At 43.5% G+C, this 15,600-nt stretch overlaps 1 protein-coding gene across 1 annotated transcript in view; it reads left to right on the top strand.

The window, feature by feature from the left end:
* The first annotated feature begins 5,746 nt into the window (after window positions 1-5,746).
* Window positions 5,747-15,600, top strand: part of MPZL1 (myelin protein zero like 1) — an 80,787-nt gene continuing 70,933 nt past the window's right edge. Inside the window, exon 1 of the mRNA XM_006051651.4 lies at window positions 5,747-5,986. Coding sequence (XP_006051713.3) covers window positions 5,896-5,986 — 91 coding nt within the window. The 5' untranslated portion in view covers window positions 5,747-5,895. The remainder of the gene's footprint in view (window positions 5,987-15,600) is intronic.

Below are 15,600 nucleotides of genomic sequence, written 5' to 3'. Positions count from 1 at the left end.
GTCGTTCTCGCAGTCTTCCTGCCATTGTAAAAGCAGGAAGAACTACTGACTTCTACATTTCCAAGTGGTTATTCACTGTTACGTGTTTATATTCCTCAGCTGTTTTGCGTTCTAGTGTAAACGGATTTTCTTTTTCTCTTGATTTTGGAAATTCAGTAACACAGAAGAAAACAACGGTGTCACTATCAGTGGAATATTTATAATTTTATTTATATTTATGGCTGATAAACTGCAGTGAGTGTGTGGCAATTTCCCTGTGGCAGGTAGGTTCCAGATTCTCTCCCCTACTGAGTTCTGGATGTTGCACTTTCCAATAGTAGTAAAATCGTCAGTTTCTTGCCTACACCTTTTATCCTAGTGTTCAAAGCACCGTCTTTCCAGCCTTGAGTATTGCCATCTATGTGTTTTTACTCTATCTGTTTTCTTCAGCTGGAAAATCTGTTTCTCATTCTCTCTTTTGACCTTCTCAGAAAGAAATCCTTTAACAAATTAAAAACCAATTGTATGTGGTATATAACTGGGTTGCAGTCTTACCTCTTCTAATCATTACTTGTTAGAGGACATCAACATTAGCAACAGCACTGAATTCTACTGTATAATTGGCAAACAATTGTTATAATTGGTGTCCAGTTGTCCCAGTATCTCTAAGGCATGGCTTCTTAACTATATTTTATTTATTTCTAATTTTTTTTCCCCAAACAGTGTTTCACATATTTATTACTGAGCCACACGGACCTCTAGTGAGTAAACACCAAGAAGTCAAACATTTCGTTTCTCCCATGAGCTGTTCAGACAGCAGTGAGTTCACACTTCTGTGATTCAGTTACGGTGCAAGTGACCTTACCATGGCATAAATGAGTGCCAACGGGTAAATGAGGCTCCTTAGAGGCCCAGCTTGGGTCTTCTCCAGTGTCTTTTCTCGGAGTTATACCTGATTTTATTACCAGTTTTCATTCAAATCCATTGGGAAATGGAACGATTCTGCTTTTGTTCTTGGTCAGAAATTGCTTGATCTTCACATTCTTGTGAAAAGACATGGGGAGGAGTAAATTCAACCGCACGGAGGAAAATGGAGAAGAGAAAAGAGCTTTTTTCCTATATTTTAAATACTTAGTATTGAGGCTTATGCTGGCAAAGCTGGTGCTCAATGACTAATCGCTGAATAACTGCAATATGTTCCAAATCCCTTAAAACTACAAACTTTGGTACTTGGACAATCAGTATTTGTGAATTGCAACTCTAACAAATAACCAGATAGGAAACTACAAGTAGACAGAGAGACTATCCTAAATAGGCCTATTTATTTTATTTCATGTACCATTCATTCAGTTTATTCATTCGATTGCTCATTCACTCAGACATTTAGAGGCACTATGTGCTGTTACGGAGAAGGCAATGGCACCCCACTCCAGTACTCTTGCCTGGAAAATCCCATGGATGGAGGAGCCTGGTAGGCTGCAGTCCATGGGGTCGCTAAGAGTCAGACACAACTGAGCAACTTCACTTTCACTCTTCACTTTCATGCATTGGAGAAGGAAATGGCAACCCACTCCAGTGTTCGTGCCTGGAGAATCCCAGGGACGGTGGAGCCTGGTGGGCTGCCGTCTATAGGGTCGTACAGAGTCGGACACGACTGAAGCGACTTAGCAGCAGCAGCATGTGCTGTTAACAACACTCTAAGTTGTTAACTTTCTACTTATGGTTCAATGTGAGTAAATTATAGTTCTGGGGTTCTAACATTCAGACCCCGCCCTTTTGTTTTATTTTAAAACGTCCTAACTTGAGTCTTCAGTTCTTCTTAGGTCCCAAAGCAAGGAGGATAAGAATACCCTTTAAAAATATTCATTAGTTCTAGATGTCAGCAGAGTTTATTCATCAGAACCTAACTGGAAAAAAATGTGTCCTGGACACTTAAGAAGTTTCTATTTCTCCTGGAAATGAGGAAACTACAAAATATAACTCGTTAGGTAAAATAATGTAATCACTTCCGTTTTCTGGGAACCTCCATCTCCACAGTTACCAAGAGGTCTGTTTCTATGCTCACCCTTCCCCCTTGAATTTATTATTATTATCATTTTAGGGCTTTTATTTTTCCTCTTTCTTCTTCTCTAGTGATTGCAAGGGTTTGTCTTTTATTCTGCAAGTGCCACTAGACTATCACATTTCCCTCCCAATGATGATATAGGAAGACTGACAGTAACAAAATTCAGGATACCAGTTGCCCAGCTCACAGTGACAAATGTCTCTATCCCAGGAGGAGGAATGCCTGTGATCTCTCTCCAGAGCACATCTTTCCCTCATAGGTGAAGCATAAGTAGTACATAGGTGCTATCGGGGTACAGGAAGACAGAGAACCTTGAGGAACATTTTATCCCAGCCACAGTGAATGAAGAAGCTGGAGACACATCCTTCTATACAGTAAACCCTAAAGACTCCATTACCAAGTTCTCCCAACTTGTGCCTCTGTGCCCGGGATACCAGGGGCACCAGAGGCGCTAGAACTTGGATTTTCAGATTTTCAAAACTTTCCTAGGAAAATACAATCCCTATCCTGGATTGAGACAGTCTCTGTAGAAATGTTCATGAAACTGATTTAGCTCCAGATAAATCTTTCTCAGTGTGGCCTGGATTCATCTTTGACTCTATCTGATAGCCATCAAATCTCAGTGCTCCTGGAATGGCTTGCTATCACCACCCACAGATCACAGCATTCCAATCTTCCTCTGGCAACAGATTTTAAAATACAAGGAGGGAGAGAATACCACTGAGAGTACAGGAAGTGGAAGAGAATTCTACTACAATCACAAAGATGTTGGAATTTTTGGTGCCTGACACTGTCTTTTCTACTTCTCCCATTAATTCCAGCTCTAGAAAATTATGCCCATATATATTTGCTAGCACTAGCTGTTCCTGGGCGCCTCTTATCTGATCTCTATTAAGAGAAGACTTAAAGCCCTGAGATGTTCCCAAGGCCAACCCTCCTTATTGTACTTACTGTATATGACATGAAGCAGGAAGTCTGAGAGGCCAATGGATCTGTGTACATAGATAACTATTATCAGACAAGATTCTGCTCATGGTTTTCCTTCTTATTGACTCTGTAGGGAAAATTCTCTCCAAGAAGTCCATTCCTTTCAGAGGTAACACAGCCCATTAAAAAGACTTTTCTCATCTGATGGAAAGTCTTCAATTGATTCTGATTGTATGCCTGGACTGACTGAGCTGAGAAGAAGGGTCTCCAGGAGGTAGAAGCAGGTACCTAAGGAGGAGGAGGTTTGTTAAGTGAGACTCTCAAGTTCACAATAGTGATTGAAAATCCAAAGGTTGGTTTGTTTTCCATTTACTATCTCTACAGAAGGATCCAAAACTAGAATGCAAGGACTATGGCCGAAACAACCTCACATGACTTTTTCTTTGTAACTGTTCTCGATTAATTTAATAAACATTCATTCATCTATTCATTCAGCAAATATTTATAATCTACTTATGATCTGATAGTGGTTTTTTTGTGGAAACACTTTGCCGCCCTCGCAAGTTCTGGTTTCATGGTAGCCTCTCTCGTTGCTTCCTTGGGATCCAGACCTACATATCTAACTGCCTTCTAATCGACCATCTGGGTTTTCTCAGAAGTTTCAGCTGTGTTCAAGGCCCAGTTCATCAGCTTTCCTCACACACCAGGTTCTCTTTCTGGTTTTTTTTGGTGGGATTTTTTTTTTCTTTATAAACATATATATGTATATACGTATATACATATATATGTATATGTACATATATAAAGGTCCATCTAGTCAAGGCTATGGTTTTTCCAGTGGTCATGGAAAGAGTGTTCATTGGAAGGACTGATGCTAAAGCTGAAACTCCAATACTTTGGCCACTTCAAGTGAAGAGTTGACTCATTGGAAAAGACCCTGATGCTGGGAGGGATTGGGGGCAGGAGGAGAAGGGGACGACAGAGAATGAGATGGCTGGGTGGCATCACTGACTCGATGGACGTGAGTTTGAATAAACTCCAGGAGTTGGTGATGGACAGGGAGGCCTGGCGTGCTGCGATCCATGGGGTCACAAAGAGTCGGACACGACTAAGCGACTGAACTGAACTGAACTGATATGTGTACATGTGTATATGTACATATACGTATATATATATCCTTACACTTGGTACTGCTTTCTTATTTCTGAGTTCGCTTTTCCTGTTTCTCTCTGGTGAAAATTTATCCAGCCTATAAAATCCGCTTCAAATGCTATTTCCTCGATGCATCTTTTCTGGACACCTCGTGGGCCAGTGGTTCTCAGAAGAGGAAGTTATTTGTATTGAAGTGCGTCATGGGCAGCAGAGCTTTTAACATGACACGTATCTTTGAGGATCACTGCCTGTTGGCCTTATATTTCTCCTTGATTCGACCTTCTCTTCAAGCACTGAAAAAAAATTTTAGTTCAGTACTTCCTTGCTACACTGACTGGTAGACTCTGTAGACTCTGTGCTTCTTGAGAGTAAAGCCTGGATATTCTAATTCTACAGCACACAGTAGGTGCTCACTTAGTGCATTTGTAGTCTTTCCAACGTATGGCATTCCAAAAACACTTCATGAGGATCTTGCTGACAGAGAAATAAGGTGAAATGGTGTTTTCTTGTTTGTTTAGTTTTCTCTCACTGGGACTAAGGTAATTGCTATCAGTCTGCCATACTAGCAGGCTAAAATAGCAAAAATATCGGGAAGGCTGTTCATAAGATTGACTTGAGACAAAACCCTGAAATGAGGGGCTGCAGGGGAGTGCTCCTACCCTGCTCTTCTCCCCCTCTCATCCTAATTGTCTAATACTTGTTTCCTTCTCTCACACTACAGGCCTCCCACCTGGATTCTTCCATTTCTTCCTACACCCTCATTTTTCTCGTGCTCCTGCCCTTCCGTTTCTCCCTTTCATAGGGTGTTCTCATAAGGACCCTTCCAAACACTTTCCAGAATTTTGGGGCAACCAGTTAAGTGGCAGACACTGCTAACCAACTGGAGCCGGCTCAGGCATGGCACTTCAGAGTCAGGAGGGGAACTTGCCAATTTTGGATAAATCGAGGGACATTTACAAAAGCAAAACCCCATCCACACGTGCTCCAGGTAGCAGGAGAGAATTCCCAGTTCCCAACCCTTCTTAGCCATAAGTGGGAGAGGAAGGGTTCCTTAGAGAAAAGTCAGACAAGATGGAGACTTCTTTTTAAGCTATGAGATTTCTCAATTTGCACATAAATTATCTGAATCCAGGCAAAATAGACTTGGGATACACGGCAAGAGGGGAAATGTGTTCTATCTGGACGACTGAGTCAGAAGTCTCTCCCCATCTCATTCCTTTTGTTTTTTTTTTTTTTTTTTTTAATTGTGTAAACGAACTGCTGGTTTTTCTCTAGGTGAGGCTCAGAGAAACCAAGAAGAGCAGAAACGGAGGCGAAGACAATGAAGAGATCCGGGGGGCTGGACGCTCAGAAACGCAAAGGAGACGCGCGCAGGCCAGAGAAGACGAGCGAACAGCCACGCAGGCAAGCAGGCAGGCACAGGGCTCGGCGGCGGTCGCCTCGGACAGCCAGGGACCTCCACCGCTGGCAGGAGTCCTGGGTGGGACCGAGATGGCGCGGCCCCGCCTGGAGAGAGGGAATGACGGACAGTCGGTGCCTTCCAATCGCGTCCTTCAAAGTGTGCGGGGCAGGCCAATGAGCTGACTGCTGTGGCCAGCGCGGGGCGCAGGCCCCGGCACACTGCTGGCAGGCTGTGGCTGGGGCCGCGAGCGGGGAGCGCGGCGTGGCGCTGCTCGCCAATACCGGCGACGACGAGTCCAGAGCCCTCGGCCAGGAGCCTAGCTAACCGGGGGACCCGGGCCCAGGGCCGCGGCGGCTGCGGTTGAAGGACGATGGCAGCGCCCGGCGGGGCCGGAGCACTGATTGCATCCCCAGACCGCCGGCGCAGTCTGTGGTCGGTGCTGGCGGCTGCGCTCGGGCTCTGTGAGTGATGCCGGGGCCAGAGCGGGGGCGGCGGGACCTGGTGGCCGGCCCGGCGCTTGCGGGGCGCAGGGCTGGGGAGGGGGCGCGGCCTGTTTGCCCTGGGGCCTGGGGAACTGAGCTGACGGGCGGGTAGCGCGGGCCCGCAACCGGCTGGAGAGGCGCGGAGCCTCTTTCTTCTTCCTGGATCCCTGCGTGTAGAGGAGGCAGGGAGAATTCACCACTTTGGTCATTTTGAGGGGCTTTCTGGGGAGCGGGCCCTGCGGGCCGCTGCATTGTGCCTTCGCTGAGTCGCCCACCTTCTCCGCTTGGTGACTCTGGGTCGCCCAGGCCCGATTCCGGTTCAGGAACCCAGGCTCCTGGCATTCTCCACCTTTGGGAGTCGGCGGAAGGTTGCAGTGTTTTCTTCTGTGGGGCCTTTGTTGGTTTGTTTTCCTGTTGAACGACTTTTGTTTTACCTTGTTGGTTCCATTTCCAGTGCTCTCCAATCCGTTTTTTAAGTCTCGGAGATGGAAGGGCCCCAGAGTTTCATATCTTATCTCTGTAACCTGCAGAGCACCAAGAAGAAATTAGCATTACTTCTGGGTTAGGGTGCAAAGAGCTGAAATACCACTGGAATGAGCTGGCTTAACAGAGTTTCATGAAATCCATAATAATTCCAGACATAGTCACCATAGTTTGACAAGACATAGGATATTAAAAGGCACATCTGTCTTTGTTAAAAAAAAAAAAAAAAATCCACATTTTTTCCTTTGCCAGATATCATAAGTGAGATATAAGGTTAAAAACTTCAGGGTGGATTTACTGAATTGGATGAATTGTTTTACGGACATCTGCAGTGGTGTCTGCCATAGAACGTTTTTGTGTATTGTTGCTCTAAGCAGTGAACTTGTTGCTGTCTCAGAATGTGGTTAGGTTATGGTTATAAAGAGAGCCAGCTCCTAAGAAACCATGGAGATTTGTTCATTTCTTTGTTTTGCAAAAATATCAGTTGCATCACAGTGTCTGAACATGAAAAACTCAATAATAACTTTCACAGAAAAGCCCTGTATGTAATTTTTGGAGCCAGGAAAAATATTTAATGAATGACTTCAGGAGCTATAAAGTATAAATGTAAAAGTCCCTTCACTCTCTGGTGGTTGATAGGTGAAGATATGCTTTGTATATATAAGACAATCCATTCTGTATAAATGTCTCTTCTGAAGGGGGGGAAATGGTTAGGAGCATGTGTTTGTTGGTGGTGGTGGTGGTGATGGTAATATTCGTGTTTTAGTGAACAAGTAGAAAATAGCTTAAAACTAATGTGTATCAGAAATCTTGTTTATTCAGACAGAAATATTATGCATGAGAAGCTGACCTCTGTCTTTACTGAGGACAAAAGCAGTCAGAGAAATCTTAAACTCAGAGTACTAAAAAGTAGCTGAACTGAAGAAATAAATATTAATGGATATGAATACAAAAAGATCATCAGAATTACATCAATACATACCTTGGACATAGCTAGCGCTTCAGTAATGGAAGATGAATGCTGATGTCTGAAAGTCAGCAGCTGTTGTTATTGGTTAATTTTAGAAAACTATTGAATGTCTCTTCTTTCAGGTTACCTTTTCTTGTCATGAATACTATACATAGCAGTTCATGTTTTACAGAAAGCCTTAAGTTTGATCTAGATGCAGTTATTCCACAAACATTTACTAATCGTTTTTTTTAAGCACTAAGCACCGAAAGTATTCTAGGAAAAATAGTCGCTGGCCTCACGTAATTTGCAGTTCAGTGGGAGAGATAAAATGTGATAAGCAATAGAAGAAGTCTTTCATTAATGGTTTACTGTAAAAGCACAGAGGAGAGTCATCATCTCAGACTGAATTTCAGACTGCTAAAAGAAAGGGATGCTTGAATTAAGTAGGAATTGGGAGAAAACAGTATATGCAGATTCATGAATGAACCCATTGGTCAGTCAGCGTGGTGAGAGGTTGGAGTGTATAGGAGAGATGGTGGGAGTTGAGGCAGGAGACCCAGCCACAGGCTCTAACTCCCAACGGACCTTGTTTGCCATTAATAAGGCTGAATTTTATCCTAAGGGTATAGAGAGCCTGTGAAGGATTTCTCAGACTATTGAGATGTGAAGGGTGTGTTTGAATGATGTGAGGCTGAAGAAACCAGAGTGTTATGTAAGAAACAAGAGCAGGAGGATTGAAGACCTGAATTAAAACGGTGAGTTATGAAGAGAGGACATGTCCACGAACTTGTTAAACTTGTTAGAGGACATATCCACGAACTTGTTACAAAGTAAATTTGATGGAGCTTGGAAATTGATTTGATGTGGACTTAAAAGATGATCCTAAGTTTCATGCTTAGGAAGCTGGGCATAGTTCTGCAACGTTATGCTTTTCACAGATGAAGAATATGGGATGAGGGAAAAGGAGTGTTGGAGGAAGAGATTGATGAAGTTACTTTTGGATATGTTGAGTTTAAGATGCTGCTGAAATATCTCAATAGAAATGGGACAGTTGGGTAGATGTTTCAGTTGGGTAGGCGAGAAGAAAGTTCTAGAAGGAGATATGGACCTGGGAGGCTTTATGTGGGTAGTAGTTAAAGCTATGGATTGCTTGGGTGAGGTCAGCAAGGGAGAGAGTCCTTGAAGGAAATATTAGAAGGCCAAGAACAGAGTTCTGGGGTGTATGGAACCTGAGAAGGAGACTTGAGTAAGAGAAGAACCAGAAGAGTGCTGTCTTGGAAACAGAAAGTGTGAAGTTTTAAGGGAGTTTTAACTGTGTCAGATGAAGAGTGTGAACACTTCAAGGATTCACTGAATTTGGCAATTGGAATGTCTTTGGTAAGCTTTAGGTAGGCTTGAATACACAGAACATGAAGAAGAAATCTCAGTAATTTGCACCACCCACTTCAATAAATGGCACCATCATCCATCTAATTGCTCAACCCAGAAACCTAGGATCCACCATAATTAACTTCCTATCCTTCAGTCCCCACATCCATTCAGTTCTTCCATTTCCAAAATACCTCTAGGACTCACCCACTTCTTTTTTTCCCTCACCTACTTTTTTCCTATTGGTCTACTCCTAGATTTTTGATTGAAATCACTGTCATATCTTGGCTGTCACTGTGGTTAACAGTAGTCTCCCAGCTGGTCTTCCCATTTCCCCCTTGCGTCTTTTTAGTTCCTTCTTTACACAACCGCAAGAATGATTTTTATAAAAATGCAAATCAGTTCATGTAGCTTTCTTGTTTGAAATTCTTAATGGCTTCCCATTGCATTCTGAATGACATTCCAACTTCTTCCCGTGGCTTACAGTTCTCTACATGCTCTGGCTTCTGCCTGCCACTCTGACTTCAACTTTTGCCCCTTGCTCACTATATCCAAGCCATGCTGCCATCTTTCTTGGAGAAGGAAATGGCAACCCACTCCAGTGTTCTTGCCTAGAGACTCCTGTGGACAGAGGAGCCTGGTTGGCTGCTGTCCATGGGATCACACGGAGTGGGACACGACTGAGGCAACTTAGCATGCATGCATAATCTGGAGAAGGAAATGGCAACCCACTCCAGTGTTCTTGCCTGGAGAATCCCAGGGATGGGGGAGCCTGGTGGGCTGTCATCTGTGGGGTTGCACAGAGTCAGACATGACTGAAGTGACTTAGCGGCAGCAGCAGCCATCTTTCTGCTCTTCGACACTCATTCCCATCTCAGGTCCTTTGCACTTGATCCCTGATGTGCTCTTTCCCCAGAACTGCCCACAGCTGTCTCATTTTCATCAGTGAGGCCTTAGCCTAAGTGTCACTTCCTCAGAGAGGCCTTCTCCAATCACCCTATCCAGTGGGGTTCCCTGTTATTATTTCTTCAGTTCAGTTCAATTCAGTCGCTCAGTTGTGTCTGACTCTTTGCGACCCCATGAATTGCAGCACGCCAGGCAATGGCACCCCACTCCACTACTCTTGCCTGGAAAATCCCGTGGACAGAGGAGCCTGGTAGGCTACAGTCCATGGGGTTGCTAAGAGTTGGACACGACTGAGTGACTTCACTTTCACTTTTCACTTTCATGCATTGGAGAAGGAAATGGCAACCTACTCCAGTGTTCTTGCCTGGAGAATCCCAGAGACAGGGGACCCTGGTGGGCTGCCGTGTATGGGGTCGCACAGAGTTGGCCACGACTGAAGCGACTTAGCAGCAGCAGCAGCAGCAGGCCTTCCTGTCCATCACCAACTCCCGGAGTTCACCCAAACTCATGTCCATCGAGTCGGTGATACCATCCAGCCATCTCATCCTCTGTCGTCCCCTTCTCCTCCTGCCCCAATCCCTCCCAGCATCAGAGTCTTTTCTAATGAGTCAACACTTCGCATGAGGTGGCCAAAGTATTGGGAGTTTCAGCTTTAGCATCATTCCTTCCAATGAACACCCAGGACTGATCTCCTTTAGAATGGACTGGTTGGATCTCCTTGCAGTCCAAGGGACTCTCAAGAGTCTTCTCCAACACCACAGTTCAAAAGCATCAATTCTTCAGCGCTCAGCTTTCTTCATAGTCCAACTCTCACATCCGTACATGACCACTGGAAAAACCATAGCCTTGACTAGACAGACCTTTGTTGGCAAAGTAATGTCTCTGCTTTTCAATGTGCTGTCTAGGTTGGTCATAACATTTCCTTCCAAGGAGTAAGCGTCTTTTAATTTCATGGCTGCAGTCACCATCTGCAGTGATTTTGGAGCCCAGAAAATAAAGTCTGACACTGTTTCCCCATGTATTTCCCATGAAGTGATGGGACCAGATGCCATGATCTTCGTTTTCTGAATGTTGAGCTTTAAGCCAACTTTTTCACTCTCCACTTTCACTTTCATCAAGAGGCTTTTTAGTTCCTCTTCACTTTCTGCCATAAGGGTGGTGTCATCTGCATATCTGAGGTTATTGATATTTCTCCCAGCAATCTTGATTCTAGCTTGTGCTTCTTCCAGCCCAGCATTTCTTATGATGTACTCTGCATATAATTTAAATAAGCAGGGTGACAGTATACAGCCTTGACGTTCTCCTTTTCCTATTTGGAACCAGTCTGTTGTTCCATGTCCAGTTCTAACTGTTGCTTCCTGACCTGCATACAGATTTCTCAAGAGGCAGGTCAGGTGTTCTGGTATTCCCATCTCTTTCAGAATTGTCCACAGTTTACTGTGATCCACACCGTCAAAGGCTTTGGCATAGTCAATAAAGCAGAAATAGATGTTTTTCTGGAACTCTCTTGCTTTTTCCATGATCCAGAAAATGTTGGCAATTTGATCTCTGGTTCCTCTGCTTTTTCTAAAACCAGCTTGAACATCAGGAAGTTCACGGTTCACGTATTGCTGAAGCCTGGCTTGGAGAATTTTGAGCATTACTTTACTTGCATGTGAGATGAGTGCAATTGTGCGGTAGTTTGAGCATTCTTTGGCATTGCCTTTCTTTGGGATTGGAATGAAAACTGACCTTTTCCAGTCCTGTGGGTTTAACTAATTGGGGTTAGAGATACAATATGTCTTTGCTGAGCCTGGGTTATTTATTGTTGTAGATGAGATTGACCCATAGAATGAAATCCATGACTTAAGCTTGTTAGTACCGTGCTGTAATCAGCTAAACAAATGTTGATGAATTTGCAGTGAACATGGTCTGTACCGAGACTGTGATAGTCTATAATACTTTGGGATTTGGTGAGTTTGTTATGTGCAATTTAAAGCCATTTTTTAAATGCTTTTTATCAAAGTTAAGAAATGTATTCTTTTCTCTCCAAACATTGAACGTCAGCATGCAGTTATGTAAACTTAACCCTGTGCTTCTTCCAGATAACACTTGAAAAGATAAAGGTGCTTTATTGTAGGCTAAGCTTCAGTGAGAACTTGGATGACCCTATACCAGCCTGTTTCCTACAGTTATTCACATCCAGGTCATAATTGCTATATACCCTCCTCTGAAGGATATTGCTAGGAAACATAAGTAAAGCCTCAGCTTCCTAAGAGAAAAGTATGTTAAAATGCAAATATTTGAGATTTCCTAAATGGTTAAGAAGGGTAGAGAGAAAGTGAGTAGTTAGGAGGAAATTTTGAATTAATTAACCCATTATCTTTCTAGATATAGATACAGGTATATATATCTTTCTCTTTTCAACCAAGTATAACTTAGAAGTTTGGATATAAAACTAGGTTCATGTTATTTCTTTTGTTCTGCTCTCATTAATTGAGTCTGTACCATGTGCCAGGCCTTTGCGAACCAATTTATATGCATTATTTCATCTCCTTACAATTCTCTGTGGTAATTATTATTTTTATTAATTTTACAGATGGAGAAACTAAGAATCAGACAGGTTGTGTAATGTGCAAAATCATTTAGCTAATGTGTAGTTGAGTTGGGACTCAAAACTGCAAAGCATATATTTGCAACCACTCTGCATTATTATGGGTTTCCCTGGTGGCTCAGATGGTAAAGAATCTGCCTGCAATGCAGGAGACCCAGGTTCAGTTCCTGCGTCAGGACAATCCCCTGGAGAAGGGAATGGCAACCAACTCCAGTATTCTTGCCTGGAGAATTTCATGGACAGAGGAGCCTGGTGGGCTGTAGTCCATGGGGTCACAAAGAGTCTGACATGACTGAGTGTCCTAATGACTAATACTTTCACTTTCTGCATTATTATAGAATTTCTGCTTCAAAGTCTCTAACCACTTTTTCAGAGGTTTCCAGGATGTCTTAAATGTTTGCAAAGAATCCTTTAACTGTCCCAGGGCATCCACCAGTGTCCTGTGTCTGTGGTCACGTTTGTGCCAAGAGCCCCATGCCTTGATGCTGCCGACTTCAACCTAGAGGACGAAGCTGCCATGTTGAAGCCGTCCTCACCGCTGATGCAGAATTGTGCCTGCTCCTCCGTAGGGCTTGTGAATGGTGTGATTCTTGTAGTTTCTGACCCTGATATTGCTCCCTCTGGCTAGGACACAGCAGGAATCCATTTATCCAAGTGTCTGACACCATATAAGGCTCAGAAATGTTCCTTGCCCCTCATGTGGACCAAGCCACTGAGCCTTCCCTCTTCACTTGGGCTGAGTTTCTCCCTGGAAGCTGTGCAGATCCTTCTGCAGTTAGACTCCTGGCAGGCTTGCCTTACAGGATGTCCAAACAGGCTCAGAATGTTCAAACCAAAGCTCCTCACTGGCATCTTTCCTGGCCCTTCCACCCCACTGGCAGAGGTTCTGTAGCCCCGCTGCCTTTCTGCCTGCCTCGAGCAGGAGTTCCAGCTCTTGTCTCTTAACTCGTAGGGACTTTTGGTCTGGATCACTTTCATCTGTTTCGAATTTATTCCAAACCCCCACCCCCAGTGAATGCAAATATAGAAGAACCCTGGTAAGGCTTGATGAACTTTATATACTAGAGAAATTAGAGAATATTTTAATAATAAGCAAAGATGATGCTGATTTGTATATGGATTTCAGAACAGAAAATGCTGAGGGGCAATTTCTCATTTCAAATTATAGGTCCACAGTTTTATCAGCAATTCTGAAATCCCAAAAGCTCTGAAAACTGAAAGTTTTTTCCTAAGTTTGATACATACTCTTTTGGCTGCAGAATTTGACCTGAACTAGTAATAGACTATTTCAATTGTGATCCACTTGGAAAAATAATCATATGTTTCACCACAGAAATACTTATTATGTTTGATTGTGGGATGCTGTCTTACACCCGACTGGCGCTGTTGTATAATATATAGTATATGTGTTGTGTTAATTTTGTGAAATCTGAAAAATTCTACCTCCTGAAACACATCTAATACATAAAGCTAATGGCTTGCTACTTAAAACACCTTCATTCAAACTCATTTCTTAACTTATGCTAGTTTGGACCCTGCGGCCTTGTCTTTATTCAACTGATTTAAGTATGGGAATTGATGGAGGAGATGTGACTTTCTATTTTTATGATTCAAGTTAGACTTTTATTCATGTGACCTAGAACTTTTCTGCTTACACAGATCAAATAAGAATTTAGTGGGCTGCCCACCTATATCATTTCCAGGAATGCTATGATCAACTAGCCAATGCTGCCTGTCTCTGAGTCAGACTATTCTGGCTCCTGCTTTCCCTCTGCTGTTGCTATGGAAATGCACTTGTCTTTGGCAGCTGAGTGCTGCCACTTGGATCCAGTTCCTTCCATTGCCGTTAGGGAACATCACATCAGTGTTAGCAATTCGCTCTGTAAGTTCTGGCCTACTGAGAGTGGTCCCAGGACTCTTCAAGGATGCTGGGGCTCTCCTCACAAATTTTTGTCTCACAGTTATTCAGAAAGGCATGTCTTTTGGACCTGGGGATGGATGATTTGTCTTAAATGACAATCCAAATTGGGAGATTGAAATCGATGTATATGCACTATTGATACTATGTATAAAATAGGTAACTAGTGAGAACCTACCATATAGCACAGGGAACTCTACTCAGTGCTCTGTGGTGACCTAAATGGGAAGGAAATCCAGAAAAGTGGGGGTATATGTAAACGTATAGCTGATTCACTTTGTGCTATAGCAGAAACTAACACAACATTGTAGAGCAACTACAGTAAAATTAATTAAAAAGACAAATTCCCTCTAACTTTCCAATTTCCCTGAGCCTTTGAATCCCTTCCTCTTCATTAAACCAAGGCAGATCCGGCATTTCAAGCTCATTTTCTGTGGGCCACTTTTGGCCCATGTTTTAGCCAAGGGACCAATACAAACTGTTAGCGCTGTTTCTGATGCTCTTGAATTGCACCATTAAATGCAGCATATCTGTTTAAAGGGCTCTTATCAACCAGTTTGGCCTGATTCAGCTTTGTGTTCCTACCACCGTTGTTCTGCATACTTAGTATCCATTCTACACATATTCCTTGGATTTCTGTCTGTTGTTATTCAGTCACTCAGTTGTGTCCAAACTCTTCGGGACCCCATGGACTGCAGCATGCCAGGCCTTCCTGTCCATCACCATCTTTTGGAGCTTGCTCAAACTTGTGTCCATTGCGTCGGTGATGCCATCCAGCTATCTCATCCTCTGTTATCACCTTCTCCTGCTGCCTTCGGTCTTTCCCAGCATCATGGTCTTTTCCAGTGAGTCGGCTCTTTGCATCAGGTGACCACAGTATTGGAGCTTCAGCTTCAGCATCAGTCCTTCCAGTGAATATTCAGGACTGATTTTCTTTAGGATTGACTGGTTTGATCTTCTTGCAGTCCAAGGGACTCTCAAGAGTCTTTTCTAACATATCCCTGAAAGGGTTACTCATCTCCTACAGCCACAGAGCTGAGACTGCGAAAACCAAACCCAAAACCCTCATCCTGAGACTGGCTGGATTACAGAGCAATTTGAGTTGCTCTGTAATCGATGCTCCAGTTTGAAAGCACCGATTCTTCTATCTGTGTGAATTAGAAAAATCAAGTAGTTCTTTTGGAGTGTAGTTCATCTCCTCATGGGTCATTCTCTGTACCTGTAGGAAGCTTCTGTGCCTTGAGGCTAGTGATCAGTCCAGAAACACAGAGGAGTGGTTGGGCTGGGTGCTGAGGACGCTCTTCAGTGTCTTTCACGGCAGCTGCCTCAGGGGAGTCCATTGATGTTTCCGGGCAAAGCAGGGTTAATCCCAG

This window comes from Bubalus bubalis, chromosome 6 (genome assembly GCF_019923935.1).
Source record: "Bubalus bubalis isolate 160015118507 breed Murrah chromosome 6, NDDB_SH_1, whole genome shotgun sequence".
NCBI classification, from domain to species: Eukaryota; Metazoa; Chordata; class Mammalia; order Artiodactyla; family Bovidae; genus Bubalus; species Bubalus bubalis.
The sequence above is the reverse complement of the archived record's forward strand: the minus strand, read 5'-3'. Positions and strand labels throughout refer to the sequence as shown.